This window comes from Bactrocera dorsalis, chromosome 4 (genome assembly GCF_023373825.1).
Source record: "Bactrocera dorsalis isolate Fly_Bdor chromosome 4, ASM2337382v1, whole genome shotgun sequence".
Taxonomy (NCBI): domain Eukaryota; kingdom Metazoa; phylum Arthropoda; class Insecta; order Diptera; family Tephritidae; genus Bactrocera; species Bactrocera dorsalis.
In genome coordinates, this window is record NC_064306.1 from 10,465,721 (window position 1) to 10,482,711 (window position 16,991).

The 16,991-nt window shown below is 35.4% G+C and overlaps 1 protein-coding gene across 7 annotated transcripts in view; it reads right to left on the reverse strand.

Moving 5' to 3' along the window:
• LOC105228612 (uncharacterized) overlaps positions 1-16,991 on the reverse strand; it is a 41,523-nt gene that overhangs the window by 16,175 nt on the left and 8,357 nt on the right. For 2 of the 7 annotated variants that reach the window (XM_049456692.1, XM_049456693.1), the window contains exons 2-5: positions 14,826-15,026; positions 14,640-14,738; positions 12,761-12,801; positions 12,306-12,514 (exon numbers count right to left, since the gene is read on the reverse strand). In XM_049456692.1, the coding sequence (XP_049312649.1) occupies positions 12,306-12,514; positions 12,761-12,801; positions 14,640-14,738; positions 14,826-15,025 (549 nt within the window). In that variant the 5' untranslated portion in view covers position 15,026. Of the gene's footprint in view, positions 1-12,305; positions 12,515-12,760; positions 12,802-14,639; positions 14,739-14,825; positions 15,027-15,551; positions 15,763-16,991 lie in introns of those variants that run through there. The other 5 variants (XM_049456690.1, XM_049456689.1, XM_049456691.1 and 2 more) reach the window with 5 other exon arrangements.

The window sequence follows — 16,991 nt, forward strand, 5'->3', positions numbered from 1 at the left end:
GATCGATTTCTTAGCTTAGCGAAATCAATCGACGGAAAGCAAAGTGTTTTAGAGGTTGCACTGGAAAGGTAAAAGGAACGGCGCAGTCAAACTCTTTCTCTCAGATTGTACTGTGTCTCAGGTGTACTATTGAAATTTGTTCTTAATGCAATTTTTAGGTTGTTGGCAGAAGTCAAAGCGATGGAGGAATTGTGAAGTTAAAGGGAAATCATATTTTACTTTAAGCATAAATATGTCCAACTATTTCTATAAGGTGTAATATTGAAATATTCCGGATTCCCTCATCTGAGAGTATCTAAAAAAGTAAAGATAATTAAAAAAATTTAAATTATTATTAAACACATGCAATCTTTTCAGGCAACTCATATACATCCCGAGTACTCAATAATTCCTTTGGTTAATAATATTGGGTTGATTGAATTGGACAATGCTGTGAATTATACCTCCGGCCTGTATCCAGCTTCTTTATATACTTCAGAATTCAATCCAAATAGTGGTAAATTTGATTCTAATTTTGTTTGAATTATATATCAAACTGTTTGATTTGTAAGATCAAACTAGCTCAACAAAGATTTTAGATAATCCTTACCACTGGTGGGGGGAATTAAAAAACGTCTTTAGTCGAGCTGAGAATATTTCATTCTGATTTTATTTATAAATTTGGAAACCTTATATACTATTTTTCAAAGTATCCTAAATAACTTAATATATGTGTATGTGTGTGTGTTCATATGTATGCAGCACATTGTTTATGCTACATGGTATGGTATTGCTTTCAAGTGCACATGTTGTGTGACCTTGGGTTGTTTTAATGTGAGTACATTTACAAGCAGTTGCTTAAATGTATTCTAAGAACCCATGGGTTATCATATGTAAACATCTTATCCTTAGTAATATTTGTGTTATTGTCTATTGAATGCTATTGTTTTGCATGACAATGCATTTTAAGTATGTTTATGTATATGTGTGTATGTTCAATATATTTGAACATAAATATCTAATATTAGTGGACTGTATCAATAGTAAGATTTAATAATTGTGAAATATATATGTAAAAGTTTTTAAATATGTATAATGTTGTTGTCCGTGCTTTGGCAGCAACGAACATGTTCAATTTTGAACAAATTTTTTTATCTAATTGAAAATTATTAGGAATTAGGAAAAGGTACGAAATTTCAGAACTTTTCTGTCGCAGATTTAGCGAGTTTCACACAGAATTTCGTCATGTACTTCTGCTCTAACAAACGCTGCATTTTCGGCTTGCACCACTCACAGAAACACTCGGGGACAACTGACCTCAGTCCTATTAATTTCCGGACAAACCCTGTATGTGAGGTACTTTAATGAAACCTGTGAACATACCATTAGTATGTGGCTTGATAATAGTTGATAGATAAACTCAGGTTGATACTACACCAACTCCCATATAAATACTACATTAATGATTTCGTTTTTCTAACAAACGTTATGCTGAATATGTCGGTCAGTGTGTGAGTTAGATAAAGTATATGCATATAGTATATACCATTAGATTTCGATTTTCTGTTTCACGTTTTACATCTTAAGGTATTTCCCTGGCGTTGATTCTTGCAAGTTGAAAGATTATAAAATGTTCCGTTCCACCCGCACTTACCTCTTTCTGACTTGTTTATTTTATAATTCTTAATCTTAACTAAGTACATATTATAAATTCAGCCTCCACGATGAAATATCCCCAAATGGGTTGAAGCTGATCGACTTCACCGGGACCCGAAATATGGTTATCTGCAGCTCCAGATTCCAGATGGGAAATGCTTGAAAATTCTAGGAAAAGATGCGGCGACTAACAGAAGGTTTCAAGACGGGAGCATACTCTTGTAGAACGCCCAGAGGTGATCTAGTGACTTATGCTCAGATACTCCAATCGATGACGCTGTAGCAGACGTTCCATTGCCGATGAAGTGGTTCTAATAACAATTACCGAGTTAACGTCCTAAGCACAGCAAAACGGCGGGTACCGATGGAATGCAGGACAACTAATTTTTAATTTCGGGCACATACGCATATATGTATGTATACGTACAATTCATTATCTCTCACAATTTTATAGACGTTTCAAAGACCAGCTTTTGTATTTTTTTATTTTCTTACGACCAATCGAAATGAGCGTGGCGGGATCCAACTATAATGAACACAAATAGTGCTGGTAGGTCAAAACGTTCTGAGTATGTCTAACATCAGAAATATCAAATTTTACGATAAATTTGTGAGTTGCCAGATTGCGGCACTAGGGTTTCCAAGTCCCGACGTATTTCAGGGAACCTACGTAGTGAATGTTCTGCGAAGAAATCAAGCAGCGAGGTCTTTGTAATTTGGTTACGTTTGTTGGTTGAGTGAGATAATAATCGAATCCCCGACCGACGTAGTTCTTCTTGTAGTTAAACATATTTTTTTGGTGACTATGATGCCATCTGATGGTGAGGCTACATATTAGACCGTCTTTGTACACAAAGCGATATAAGTTAAATAAAATATAAGGATAAGATTGTAACTCTTAACTGCCACTTCACCTGCAGTAAGGAAAGTCTGTAGAAACCATATTGAAGGTTCAATATACCAATGGCTCTGATTAAGATCCATCAACACAGCATCGCTGGATATAAACTTTTACAAGAACAGAGTAATGGATGTCTTAATTAGCTATCGAAAATAATTTAAGCTGCGTATACGCCATGGTGATCCACTTTTAATACAATTCAATAACTCATATCGTTTACATATTTATAAATATGGTCAGTAAAATCATAAAAATTTATTGTCTACTTTCAAAATTCATTTTGCATTGTTTGGCCAGACAATGTTCTCTATAAGGTCCAAGTAAGGAGAAACTTTTAATAACTTACGGTAACCAGCAGTGCAATATGATATTTTAAATCCGAACAGCTGAGGTGTTGTTTCCTCCTCCACAACGAATATTATGTTATCATTAAAATTACAACCGTCATATACACATATTTCAAAAGGAGACATCTCCTTAGAATACGTATCGAAGCAATTAGAATCCTCCGCAATCTCCAGGGTTTTGCCATCATGCATGAGATCTACATAGGATCTTGTTATAATCTTAAGAAGTAAAAACAAAACTTTAAATGTAAATTTACCACTTTTTGGAATGATTTCTGAAGTGTATAAACAAGTAGGATACAACCAGTAATTGTAATCCACATCACTAGCCAGTTCAACCAAAGCAATAGCATCAAAGTTATCGTATTCTAGTATGGGATGTACTTTCTGAAAAGATTAAATGAGTTTAACGACAATTCTTTAAACATTTTTTTAATTACCTTTATTTTCTTGGATACTACCTCATCAGAGAATGAAAATTCGAGTACTTTATGTTGCTTAATATAAGAGGCGATTTCATTTGCTAACACAAAACGTTTCTCAATCAAAACGCCATCACAATACATCCTATCTCCATCATCGGTAACTAACTGAACTTTGTAAGGTACGAGTATAGTCTTATTGTGTATTCCAGCTGATCGTAAGTCATATGTTTTCAGGCAAGCTGGAAATAATTTTAAGCGCATAAAAACTCAGCACTAACAGTATGTTTTAGGCACCGCAAATTACTAAGGGCAAAATATATATTTTTCAGCACCCAATTAAGAAAAGGTTAGTTTCAGTTTAAGCTCGATTTGATGTTAAAATCCAACATAAATGGTTATTTAAACTATTTTGAGCCCATATCTGCAGTAATGTACAAATACAGTTACTTCCTGATGAACCCTGAAAATAATGTAGAACTTACCAAGGTCTGCATGTTTGTGTAGTGTGGAACTGTAAATAGATTGTTACGAAACCAGAATTAAATAATAGAAAATGTAAGAAATAACATTAAAAATTATTGAATAAATTTGCAATATAAAGACATGTCTGAGATGTGCCGGTTGTAACTTGATATTGATGGAATCGAATTAAATAGCGGCACTTTGTGTCTTACTACCGAAAGCAATGACTAAACATCATGTGCAATGATAAACAATAGAATTGTAATACGCGACTTTGCCAATGTACTACAATGAGCAAAAAACAGTAAGTCTTTGTTCATAATTTCAAAATTTATGTTGTCCCCCTGAAAGTAATTCTCTTTGGCCCCAACACAATTGTGCCAATGTTTTTTAAATCTTTAAAACAGTTGTTCCGGAATAGCCTTCAGTGCGCTAGGCGATTCCAGTTTAGTTTCTCCAATTGATTAAAAACGGTTTCCCCTGAGCTGTCGTTTGAGTTTTCTGATTAGCCCGAAGTCACACGGAGCTAAATCAGGCGAATACGGAGCCTGCGGCCATATTGGTTGAAAATTTTCCGAAAAATTCACTAAGAGTCAGTGCCGTATGCGACGGTGCATTATCGTGGTGCATCCGGCTTTCTTTTACGAATAGCTTCGCACAAAAGACGCATAACACTCGAATAGTATTTCTTGTTGACAGCTAGGCCGGCCAGAAGGAATTCGGAGTGCATCACAGCTCAATAATCGAATAAAACTGTCAAAATAGCTTAGATTTTTGACCTACTTTCACCTGATTATTCCGTCTTAATCTCATTTTCGTCCAATTGATCTTCTGTTTTCAGGTCATAAGCATAGATTCAAGACCCATCGCCAGTAATATGATAATATGTTTCATGACATCTTGGTAAGTAACCGGAAAGCATTGTTAAACAGACCTTAAAGCGACGCTGTTTTTCAAAAAAATTGACCTTTTCTTAGGTCAAAACGATCTTTCAAATGGTTTTCACTGATCCTTTCTATATTCCAAAGACGCCAGTAAGATCTCTGATGGCTAATCGTCGATTCTTAAGCACCAATTCTTTTATTTTATTGACGTGTTGGTCACCAATTGGTATTGATAGCCGTCCTGGACGTGGTTCGACGTCAATCTCGACCCTCTTTGAATAATTTGTGCCAATCAAAATCACTTGCACGCGAAAAATAATTATCACAGGAGACTTTCTCCAACACTCCGAACGTTTCTGCACCGGATATTTGATTCCGTATACAAAATTTAATGGAACTTCTTTATTGAATAATTTCACTCATCCTAAGAAGAGCCTAATGCACTTTATATACTTCAGAAAGACAACAAAAGACACTGAAGATTTTTTTGATGTGATATTTTGCACAGATGTCATTGATAGTCATACCAACCTAGAAAAATTATATGCGAAATTTAAGTAAAAAAGTCTTACTAGTTTTTGCCCAGAGCATACGAAAGAACTTACAAACATATTGACGATGCCCATTGAATAGTTAAATAAATTAGCACACAGAAATAAATTCATATCACAAATAATATAAAATAAAATACACAGAACATACATACAACAAATACTAATGCACACAAGCGGTAGCTGATGAAATGCTTTCGCTGCACTTAAGACACACAGCGAATCTAAGCAATTGTAAAAGACCCAAGCTTTGGTATTTGAAGTACACCAATAAGATTTAGACAATGTATGTAATTAACAAAATCAGATTAAAATTTGAACTACACCAACCTTTGAAATAAGGTTTTATACAACTTATCATAAATTATACATACATATATGAAAATACTTATGATTCACCTGTTTATCTGCAGGTTTATTAAATATTTGAATTTCCATTCCAATTTAGACACTTTTTGAGTACACCGTTTCTTCGCTGCTTTGATTTCCGCCGACATCCTGGACACATCATTCATATAAGGCTCGTTGTTAGCTTCCTCTGCGCTCGCCACTTGGAGCAGAGCGACGATGAGTCCAATAAATATGATTTTATTTGCCATTCTGTAAGTTTATGTCAATTGGCTGTGAATAAAAGAAAATTATAAGCTATATTTAGTATATGCAATTCATCACCGTCTAGAAATGGTCTTAAGTGTCTAGGAGCTTCGGAGTTCAAGAGGCTAGACAAAAGATCAAACATATATAACAAGTTGCACTTAATGTTCGGAAAAAGCGGTGACGTCCGGTATACGAATGATGAATCTCCATCCGGCACTACTAAGGTCTATGTATGGCGTGATAGTCGGCCAGTATAACCTAACCTAAACTAACATATGCAATGGTTCTTCTTCCAATAATGACGTACATTGTATACTGTATGAACTTTTCTCAAGAAGTGTAGGGTTCTATATTTTAAAGTTAGCTATAAAATATGCAAATTTATTATTAGAAGCTATTTTGTGTCTGGAGCACAGTCTATTGAAATGCTATCTAGAAGATTAAAATATCACTTCGTGGGTCTGCTATTAAGTTCAAGTGAAGCAGAAAACCCTCAACTATGATTTCTACACTATTGTCAAATATTGGAGGCTTTTTAGTCATAACATATACTCGTTTATAATTAGATGTATTATGTCTTCTTGCTTATAAAATACGCGCTCGTTTCACTAAATCTTCACTTCCACTTAAAATCTGTCTGTTTTTGCACCTCTAAGCACTACACCTCGACAGCCAGTGAACATAGATATTATTACAATTCGTGACTCAACCAACAACTTTAAGAAAGTGCAATTAAATATTGTTGATTCTTAACGATTTTACTTGTTCAAATTTTCTTCAGAAAAAATATACCAGTCGTTTAGTGTACAGGGCACAAATAAAACTGATTTAATTTCTGCATCTTTTATATTTAGTCATTAAACATATTTATATGTATATTGTGCATGAAAACATTATCGTGATAAGTGGAAAGCAGGAGAGTATTACTTAGAACTATAATCAGTAGGGGAACGTAGCGGCTGCTTATAGAAACGTTATGCAATCATTTAGTTTATTTGTTTTACTTTACAACAACAAAAGAGGAGCTGCGAAAGATTACGTATAACATAAAAGTGATTCTAAAAAACAATGGAGATAAATTCACCTTTATAGGGATCATGTTGCTTCAGTTAGTAATTTTTGAGTATACTTAACTTTAGACAGTATATCGGGTCTTTGCCTTAATATTTCATGATATCGTTAAGCCCGGTTTTTGAAAGTTTACGACCTTGAAATATTTCCTTGCATTTGATGCTTGCACATTGACAGAGTATACATTGTTCCGCAGCAACCGAGTTTTGTTTTTCTTTACTTGTACATGAAATTTACAATTAATTACGGCTTAGAGATAAGAAAAAACATATATGTAAGTAGCGGGTGAATCTCTCACTGATTATAATTCGTAGAAATCGTCTATCACCGTTCAGAGACGGCTTAAAAATTATAGTTTCTCACATTTTGCGCGCTAAATTTCTATTAACGAGTGATCCAAGTAGAGGTAGATGTTTTGAATAGCCGTTTTTTGACAGATTACGTGTGAGTCATGTCAAGCTGTCATATTATTTTGCTCAGTATTGTTTGGCATTTCATCATGGAATACTTATGCCTGAAGAACAGTTCAACTTTAATACGAAAATTCACGTTTTATAAAGAGTGTGTTTTGCGCGCTTCGCTCAACTTATTGTCAACATAATCGGCCTATTGAGCGTATTATTCCCAACACCATCACTCATCTAGATACCTACCTTTCATTATTAGATCATATTCTACTGAATACACCACGCCCAGCATGCAGTGAAGAAAATATAGTTGAGATTATGCATGAATACCGTGGAAAGTGGATTCGGCGCCGTTCGCAACAACTCGGACTAATGTATGGAACGACTTAGCTCCTTTTACGTCGAGTTCTTAAATTGAAAACGTTCATCGCTTCACTCTATGGACTCTTGAAAAATTCTAAGAAGATCCGACGTTTTCTGCCAAATTTTGTTCAGCGTTGAGGCCCATTTTTGGTTCAATGGGTATGTCAAGAAGCGAAATTGCCGCATTTGGGACGAAGTGCAATTTGAAGGGATTGAAGAGCTGCTATTTCTTCCAGAAAACAAATAGGCTGGTGAGGTTTGTGGGCGGTGGAATCATCGGTCCATATTTGTTCAAAAATTATGATGGTGAGAGCGTAGTCGTCTCGATATTTAGTTTCAAAAAGACGGCGCCACTTCCAACACATCGCATCAACCAAAGGATTTATTTAGAGAATACTTCGGTGAGAAGATAATTTCACGTTTTGGGCAGCAAAGATCGTGAGATATCACACCGTTAGACTTTTTTCTGTGGACACATGTAAAGTTTAAAGTCTATGCGGACAATACCGCGTCGATTCAGGTTTTGGTTCAAAAACATTACGCGTGTCATTCGCCAGTTACCAGTCGAAATGCTCGAACGAGTCATTGAAAATTGGATTCAATGGATGAACCAGCTGAGACGTAAACGCTGTCAACTTTTGAAAGAGATAATCTTCAAAAAATTAATGCCGAAAAATGTTCTTTCGAATGATAATAAACATTCCTCATTTAAAAAAGTAGGGAATTTCGAAATAGATCATCCTTTATCAGTGATGTGAAAGTAGCTTCTTACAAAAAGCATCCATCTTCCATAGCTGATTTTAAAATGAGAGAATATGCATTTCTTTAGAATAATTTACACAAACTATATCATAAATGGAAGAAGAATGATTGCATATATTAGGTTAGGTTAGGTTAAACTGGTCGGCTATTACTCCACACATAGTGTCGGATGAAGATTCAGTTTAGTTTGATGTGAAGTATTCGTCATACCGGACCGAATTTTAAAAGAAACTTGTTATATACGTTTGATAATTCGTCTAGTCTCTTTAACTCCGAAGATCCCAGATACTTAATACCATTTCTAGACAGTGCTAACTTGCAAATATTGAAGTATATAGTTTATAATTTTCTTTTACTCACAGCCAATTGACTTAAGCTTATATAATGACAAAAAAAATCGTGGTCGCTCTGGTGCCAGCGGCCAGCGCAGAGGAAGCTAACCCCGAGCCTTATATGGATGATGTGCCACTAACAATATACGTGGATGCCGGGAGGACAATAGATCTATTTCTTAGCTTAGCGAAATCAATCGACGGAAAGCAAAGTGTTTTAGAGGTTGCACTGGAAAGGTAAAAGGAACGGCGCAGTCAGATGTACTATTGAAATTTGTTCATACTGAAATTTTTATGTTGTTGGCAGAAGTCAAAGTGAGTTAGATATTTGGTTAATAATTATAAAATTTTATTATATTTGATATATTTGGTTATATATGACGAGAAAAGTTGATTGTCCGTCAAGCTGTAACTTGACTAAAAATTCAGATATCTTGATGAAACTTCGTACGCTGGTTTCTTAGTACAAAAATAAATACAATAGTTCTGCGGTGGTATGAGAGGGCTTTATGGTAGCCGGGTTGAAGTTTTGACAATGGACGTGGCAACACCCACTTTTTGGTATATTTTTTTTTTGGTAATATCTCGGGACCTCATTTATTACAGTGTGAAAATGGGCAAAATCGTTCTACAGCCACGCCTACTTCCAATGTAATACAGTTTTGAATTCCATTTGATTCTTTCACTTTTCAGTGCACAGATTAGAAAGCAACTCATATAAGGGGCTAAGACTTGGCATTAATAATTCCCTTAAAGTATACCACCTTATGACCAAAAATTTTTGCAAATCCAAGCAAAATTATTTAGGCCCCTAGGTACCGAATATGTGGACCCCAGAATCAATAGTTGACTTTTTACCAAAAATATCGGTCAATGTATGAGATATACTGCTGAAATTCAGACAGAAAACTTTCCTGACAATAGCAATTCTGTGTATTAAAAATAGGTCGAATCGGGTCAATATTTCCCTGAACCCCCATGTTCCTAATATAAAAATATCGGTCAATATTTGATTTATATCAATGAAAATTACAGAACATGTTTTACTCATAACAGTATATCTTAAAATCGTAAAACATATACAATTGGGTAAAAACTTGACCTAACCTCATATATGTAACTATTACCAAGATTTTCGAACATCCTACTGACTTTTCTCCATTGGCGATTGTACAGGGTTTTTTCGGAAAATAATAGGACTGAGCCGATTTTAAAAAAATAATTGAACCAATCGTTGCAATTCTATAAAAACTTGCGAAATAGGCTCCTTCTGTGTCGATGTACCGCTGCCAGCGCGAATTCCAAGTATTGAAGGCGCTACGGAAAGACTTCTCCAGAATAATCTTCAGAGCCTAAGTTCATGCTGCTTGGATTCTCTCTGCCATCTTAAAATGCTTGCCTTTCATCGGGATCATACTCAAAGATGCATCGTCACCTGTGGTTAAGTTATTAAAAAAATGGTGGTCACTTTCACACATGTTCAAATGTTCTTGGCATCCTTCCACTCGTCGCAATTTCTAGTTGTCAGGGAGGACTTTTGGGATAATAATGATAAATTTAACATCTGGGTAATTAAACGAATACTTAGTTGACGGTCTGAGTTGAAAATTTTGCGCGCACGTATCACATTGTTGGTGTTTGTCGAAGTCGCAGATCTCCCAGCACGGTCTCCATTACCGACGTCTTCCCGTCCCTCTAAAAAGCCCTGGTGTTACCGAAACACACCAGTTCTTGCTAAAAAAAAGCCTTCTTGCTTATATCAAACGTCTCTGTCGCAGATTTACCGAGTTTCACACAGAATTTTATCATAACCTTCTGCCCAACTGCCGGTAAATTCAGCCTCCACGATGAAATATCCCCAAGTGGTTGAGGCTGATCGACTTCACCGGGACCCGAAATATGGTTATCTGCAGTCACAGATTCCAGATGGGAAATGCTTGAAAATTCTAGGAAAAGATGCGGCGACTAACAGAAGGTTTCAAGACGGGAGCATACTCTTGTAGAACGCCCAGAGGTGATCTAGTGACTTATGCTCAGAGCATACTGAAATTATCAAAGGAACACTTCTCCAGCCTGCTTAATGGCAGTGAAAGCATAAACCGAGGAAATGGCGAATCGGATTCCCCAATCGATGACGATGTAGCAGACATTCCATTGTCAATGAAGAAGTTCGGGTAGCAATTACTGTCCGAAGAACAACAAAACGGCGGGTACCGATGGAATGCAGGACAACTAATTTTTAATTTCGGGCACATACGCATATATGTATGTATACGTACAATTCATTATCTCTCACAATTTTATAGACGTTTCAAAGACCAGCTTTTGTAATTTTTCAACATTTCTTGCGACCAATCGACACGAGCGTTGTGGGATCTAACTATAAGGAACATAAATAGTGCTCGTAGGTCAAAACGTTCTGAGTATGTCTAACATCAAAAAAGTCAAATTTTACGATAAAGTTGTGAGTTGTCAGATTGCGGCACTACGGTTGCCAAATCCAAAGAAACCAAGTCGCGAGAGCATGTACTTCGGTTTCTTTTCCTTAATTGGGTGTGATAATAATCGAATTACCAACCGACGTTGTTCTTCTTGTAGTTAAACACATTTTTTTGGTGACTATGATGCTATCTGACGGTGAGGCTACATATTAGACTGTCTTCGTATTCAAAGTGAAAAAAATTAAATAAAACATAAGGATAACGCAGTAAGGAAAGTCTTTTGGGTACACCTTCTCCGACATCACCGATGAAGACAAACTACAGCATCAGACATATCATTACAGCTTGTTTGTAGAATCCACGTTGAGTGTTAAGTATTTATACCAATGGCTCTGATTAAGGTCCATCAACTTAGCATCGCTGGATATAAACTATTACAACAACAGCGTAATGATTGTCTTAATTAGCTATCGGAAATAATGAAGTTGCGTATACGTCATGGTGATCCACTTTTAATAACGCAATAACAATAACTCATATCATTTACATGTTTATAGATATGGTGAGTAAAATCATAAAAATTTATTGTCTACTTCCAAAATTCATTTTCCATTCTTCGGCCAGACAATGTTCTCTATAAGGTCCAAGTAAGGAGACACTTTATATACCGTACGGTATTTACCATCGGCATTGCAAAGTACAAATCCGAACAGCTGAGGTGTTGTTTCCTCCTCTACAAGGAATACCATGGTTTTCCTTGTATTACAACTCCCATATACACATATTTTAAAAGAGGACAGCTCCCTAGAATACGGATTGTAGCAATTAGAATCCTCCACAATTTTCATTGTTTTGCCATCATTCATGAGACCTACATACGATCTTGTTATAATTTTAAGAAGTAAAAACAAAACATTAAATGTAAATTTACCACTTTTCGGATTCAATACTGAAGTGTATAAACAAGTAGGATACAGCCAGTAATTGTAATCCACATCACTATCCAGTTCAACCAAAATAATACTACTATTATATAGTGGGGTATGTATTATCTGAAAGGATTAAATGAGTTCAACGACAATTCTTTAAAAATTTTTTTTAATTACCTTTATTTTCTTGGACACTACCTTATCAGAGAACGAAAATTCGAGTTTTTTGATAGTCTCACCGATATGGGGTTGGCTGAGTGTCAGAGTTACAGTTATTAACACAAAACGTTTCTCGATCAAAACGCCACTACGAGTTCTATATCCATCATCGGCAATAAGATGAATTATGTAAGGTATAGTCTTATTGTGTCTTCCAGCTGATCGTATATCATTCATCTTCTCGCAAGCTGGAAATAATTTTAAGCACATAAAAACTCAGCACTAAAAGTATCTTTTTGGCACCGCAAATTACTAAGGGCAAGAGATATATTTTTCAGCAATTAAGAAAAGGTTAGTTTCAGTTTAAACTCGCGTTGATGCTGAAATCCAACATAAATGGTTAGTTAAACTATTTGGGCCCATATATCCAATAATGTACAAATACAGTTACATAAGTACTTCCTGATGAGCCTTTAAAATAATTTGGAACTTACCAAGCTCTGCGGGACGTTTGGGACGAGTGGCAACTGCTGAACTGTAAATAGATTGTTAAAAAACCAGAATTAAATAATAGAAAATGTAATGAAATAACATTAAAAATTATTGAATAAATTTGCAATATAAAGACATGTCTGAGATGAGCCGTTTTTAAATTGCTATTGATGGAATCGAATTAAGTGAGCCTTTTGCGTCTTACTACCGAAAGCAATGACTAAACATCATGTGCAATGATAAGCCATAAAATTGTAATATGAGACTTTGCTCAGAAAAATGTGAAAATCATTTTCCATCGAAGAAAGCACATAAATTACAGTGTACTACAATGAGCAAAAAACAGTAAGTCTTTGTTCATAATTTCAAAATTTATGTTGTCCCCCTGAAAGTAATTCTCTTTGGCCCCAACACAATTGTGCCAATGTTTTTTAAATCTTTAAAACAGTTGTTCCGGAATAGCCTTCAATGCGCGTGGCGATTCCAGTTTACTTTCTTCAATTGATTCAAAACGGTTTCCCCTGAGCGGTCGTTTGAGTTTGCTGATTAGCCAGAAGTCACACGGAGCTAAATCGGGCGCATACGGTGGCTGCGGCCGATATTGGTTGAAAATTTGGCGAAAAACTCACTAAGAGTCAATGCCGTATGCGATGGTGCATTATCGTGGTGCAAAAACCAAGAGATCCGGCTTCCTTTTACGAATAGCTTCGCGCAAAAGATGCATAACACTCAAATAGTATTTCTTGTTGACAGTTAGGCCGACCATAAGGAATTCGGAGTGCACCACAACTCGATAATCGAAGAAAACTGTCAAAATAGCTTAGATTTTTGACCTGCTTTGACCTGATTAATCCGTCTTCATCTCATTTTCGTTCAATTGATCTTCTGTTTTCAGGTCATAAGCATAGATTCAAGACCCATCGTCAGTAATATAATAATATATTTCATGAAATCCTGGTAAATAGTCGGAAAGTATTGTTACACAGACGTTAACGCGACCCTGTCTTTCGAAAAAATTGAATTAAATCCTTTCGATATTCCAACCAGTAATATCTCTTACTGTTAATCGTCGATTCTCAAGCACAAATTCCTTTATTTTATTGACGTGTTGATCATCAGTTGATGCTGATGTTGATGGCCGTCCCTCTTTGAATAATTTGTGCCAATCAAAATCACTTGCACGCGAGAAATAATTATCACCGATGACCTCTTCCATTATTGTGAATGTTTCGGCACCACAAATTTGGTTTCGCACACAAATGGAACTGTTTTGTTGAATAATTTCACTCATCGTAAGAATATCCGAATTCACTTTATGCACTTCAGAAAGACAAGCGTGTAATAAACACTAATGATTATAATATTTTGATGTGTTGACATTTGGCACAGATATCACTGACACTCATACCAACCTAGAAAAATTATATGCGAAATTTAAATTAAAAAGTCTTACTAGTTCTTGCTCAGAGCATACAAAAGAGCTTACAAACATATTAACGATGCTCATTCAATAGTTAAAAAAATTGCACTCAGAAATAGATTCATATCACAAATAAAATAAAATACACAAATATCAAAAAAAATATCAAAAGAGAGTTGTACACTTATGCATGGCAATACAAAACATAAATACATACAACAAATACTAATGCACACAAGCAGTAGCTGATAAAGTGCTTTCGCTGCACTTAAGACACACAGCGAATCTAAGCAATTGTAAAAGACCCAAGCTTTGGTATTTGAAGTACACCAATAAGATTTAGAAAATGTATGTAATTAACAAAATCAGATTAAAATTTGAACTACACCAACCTTTGAAATAAAGTTGTCTACAACTTATCATAAATTATATATACATATATGAAAATACTTGTGATTCACCTTTTTGTCTGCAGGTTTATTAAATCTTCTAATTTTCTTTCCAATTCAGACACCTTTCGGGTACACCGTTCCTCCGTTGCTTTGATTTCCGCCGACATCCTGGAAGTTTCATTAACAAATTTCAATGGTATATCTGAGACACCGTACAATATGAGAGAAAGAGTTTGATTTCACCGTCCCCTTTACCTTTCCAGTGTATCCTCTAAAACACTTAGCTTTCCGTCGATTGATTTCGCTAAGCTAAGAAATTGGTCTATTTCCTTCCCGGCATCCACGTATATTGTTAAAGGAGCATCATTCATATAAGGCTCGGGGTTAGCTTCCTCTGTGCTCGCCACGTGGAGCAGAGCGACGATGAGTCCACTGAATATGATTTTATTCGCCATTCTATAAGTTTAAGTCAATTGGAAAATTATAAACTATATACTTTAATATATGCAATTTCTCTCTGTCTAGAGATGGTCTTAAGTATCTCGAAAACTAAACTGAATCTCCATCCGGCACTACTAAGGTCCATGTATGGCGTGATAGTCGGCCAGTATAACCTAACCTAAATTAATATATGCAATAGTTCTTCTTTCATTTATGACATCTGTACATAGTATATAGCATGGTTTTAAATTTTAAAGTCAGCTATAAAATATGCAAACTTTTTATTAGAAGCTAATTTGTGTCTGGAGCACAGTCTATTGAAATGCTATCTAGAAGAATAAAATATCACTTCGTGGGTCTGCTATCAAGTTCAAGTGAAGCAGAAAACCCTCAACTATGACTTCTACACTATTGTCAAATATTGGACGCTTTATATTCATAACATATATTCGCTTATAATTAGATGTATTATGTCTTCTTGCTTATAAAATACGCGCTCGTTTCACTAAATTTTCACTTCCACTTAGAATCACTTTGCACCTCTAAGCACTACACCTCGACAGCCAGTAAACACAGATATTATTACAAAACAGGACTCAACCAACCACCTTAAGAAAGTCCAATTAAATTTTTTTGATTCTTAATGATTTCACTTGTTGAAGATTTCTTCATAAAAAATAAACCAGTCGTTTGGTGTACACGGCACAAATAAAACTGATTTAATTTCTGCATCTCTTATATTTAGTCATAAACATATTTATATGTATATTGTGCGTGAAAGTATTTCGGTGATAAGTGGAAATCAAGAGAGTACCAGAACTATAATCAGTAGAGAGACACAGCCGGTGCTTATATGTCTCTTATCGGTAAGATGGACTTAAAAAAAAGTTATGCAATCATTTAGTTTATTTAGATTACTTTGCTTTGTACCATTTTACCATTTCCAATATCGAGTCACATTGTTCGAAAAGTCGATAGGAGTGGTGGAAATCCTTAAATTAGATATACGTTGAGCAAAAACTGTACAAAAAAAACACCCGGAAATTGTAATTAAATACTTCGGGTAAATGATATTTAAAAAAAAAAAAAAGAGTTTGCTAAGTTGGTAGAACTGTCCATAATTACTATGCCAAAACTGAGCGCGATCTGTCAACCAGTTTGTTTACAGCAGGTGTTTAATTCGGTACACCTCAGTCGTACATTGCGAATTTTACAATGAATAAAAATATGGAACAAGGGATTTGTCTCAGATTTTGTATTTCTAACTGGCTAAATGAACCTCACTCCTCCATTCTTAACATACACACCAACCTAATCCACCACATTGACTCCAACACACAACACTGACACACATCCACATCAGACATACTCACGAGAGCACCACACATAAACACTCACACAACCACAGTCACCGCGATAACATCACCCAACTGACCCCTCATTCTTTAAAAAAAAGGACAAAAAAAGAGAATATAAGGAATTGATGAGTGATCGCGAAACCTCTCTCTCATCGTCCGCAAATTAATACGAACGGTAGTTCGTTCGAAACGCACCGCCGGTCTATTTACCTAAAGTTTAATTGTAAATCCTTTTTTTCTATTAAAATGTTTAACGGAAAGCTCAAGTTTTTATAACTTGATTTAAACATTTTTTTATAATCGTTATTAGCGAAATTGACGAGACATCCACATTCACCGTTACGCGATTATTTGATAAAAAGGGTATGTACTTGTCAGCGCTAAGTTATTGCCTACGACCTTTCAGGTAGCGTTGAGAAAGTTGTTGAGAAAGCTCTAGGAATACCTCCAACAACATCACCATTTGAAGCCCACATTTGCTCGGCCTCAAATATTAAACACACAGCCGAATTTCACATTGCACAATAAGAAAAAAGGTGCCGCATAATACATTAAGTGATTTTCAAAAACAATGGAGGATAAATTCAACTTTACAGGGGATTATGTTGCTTCTATCAGTAAT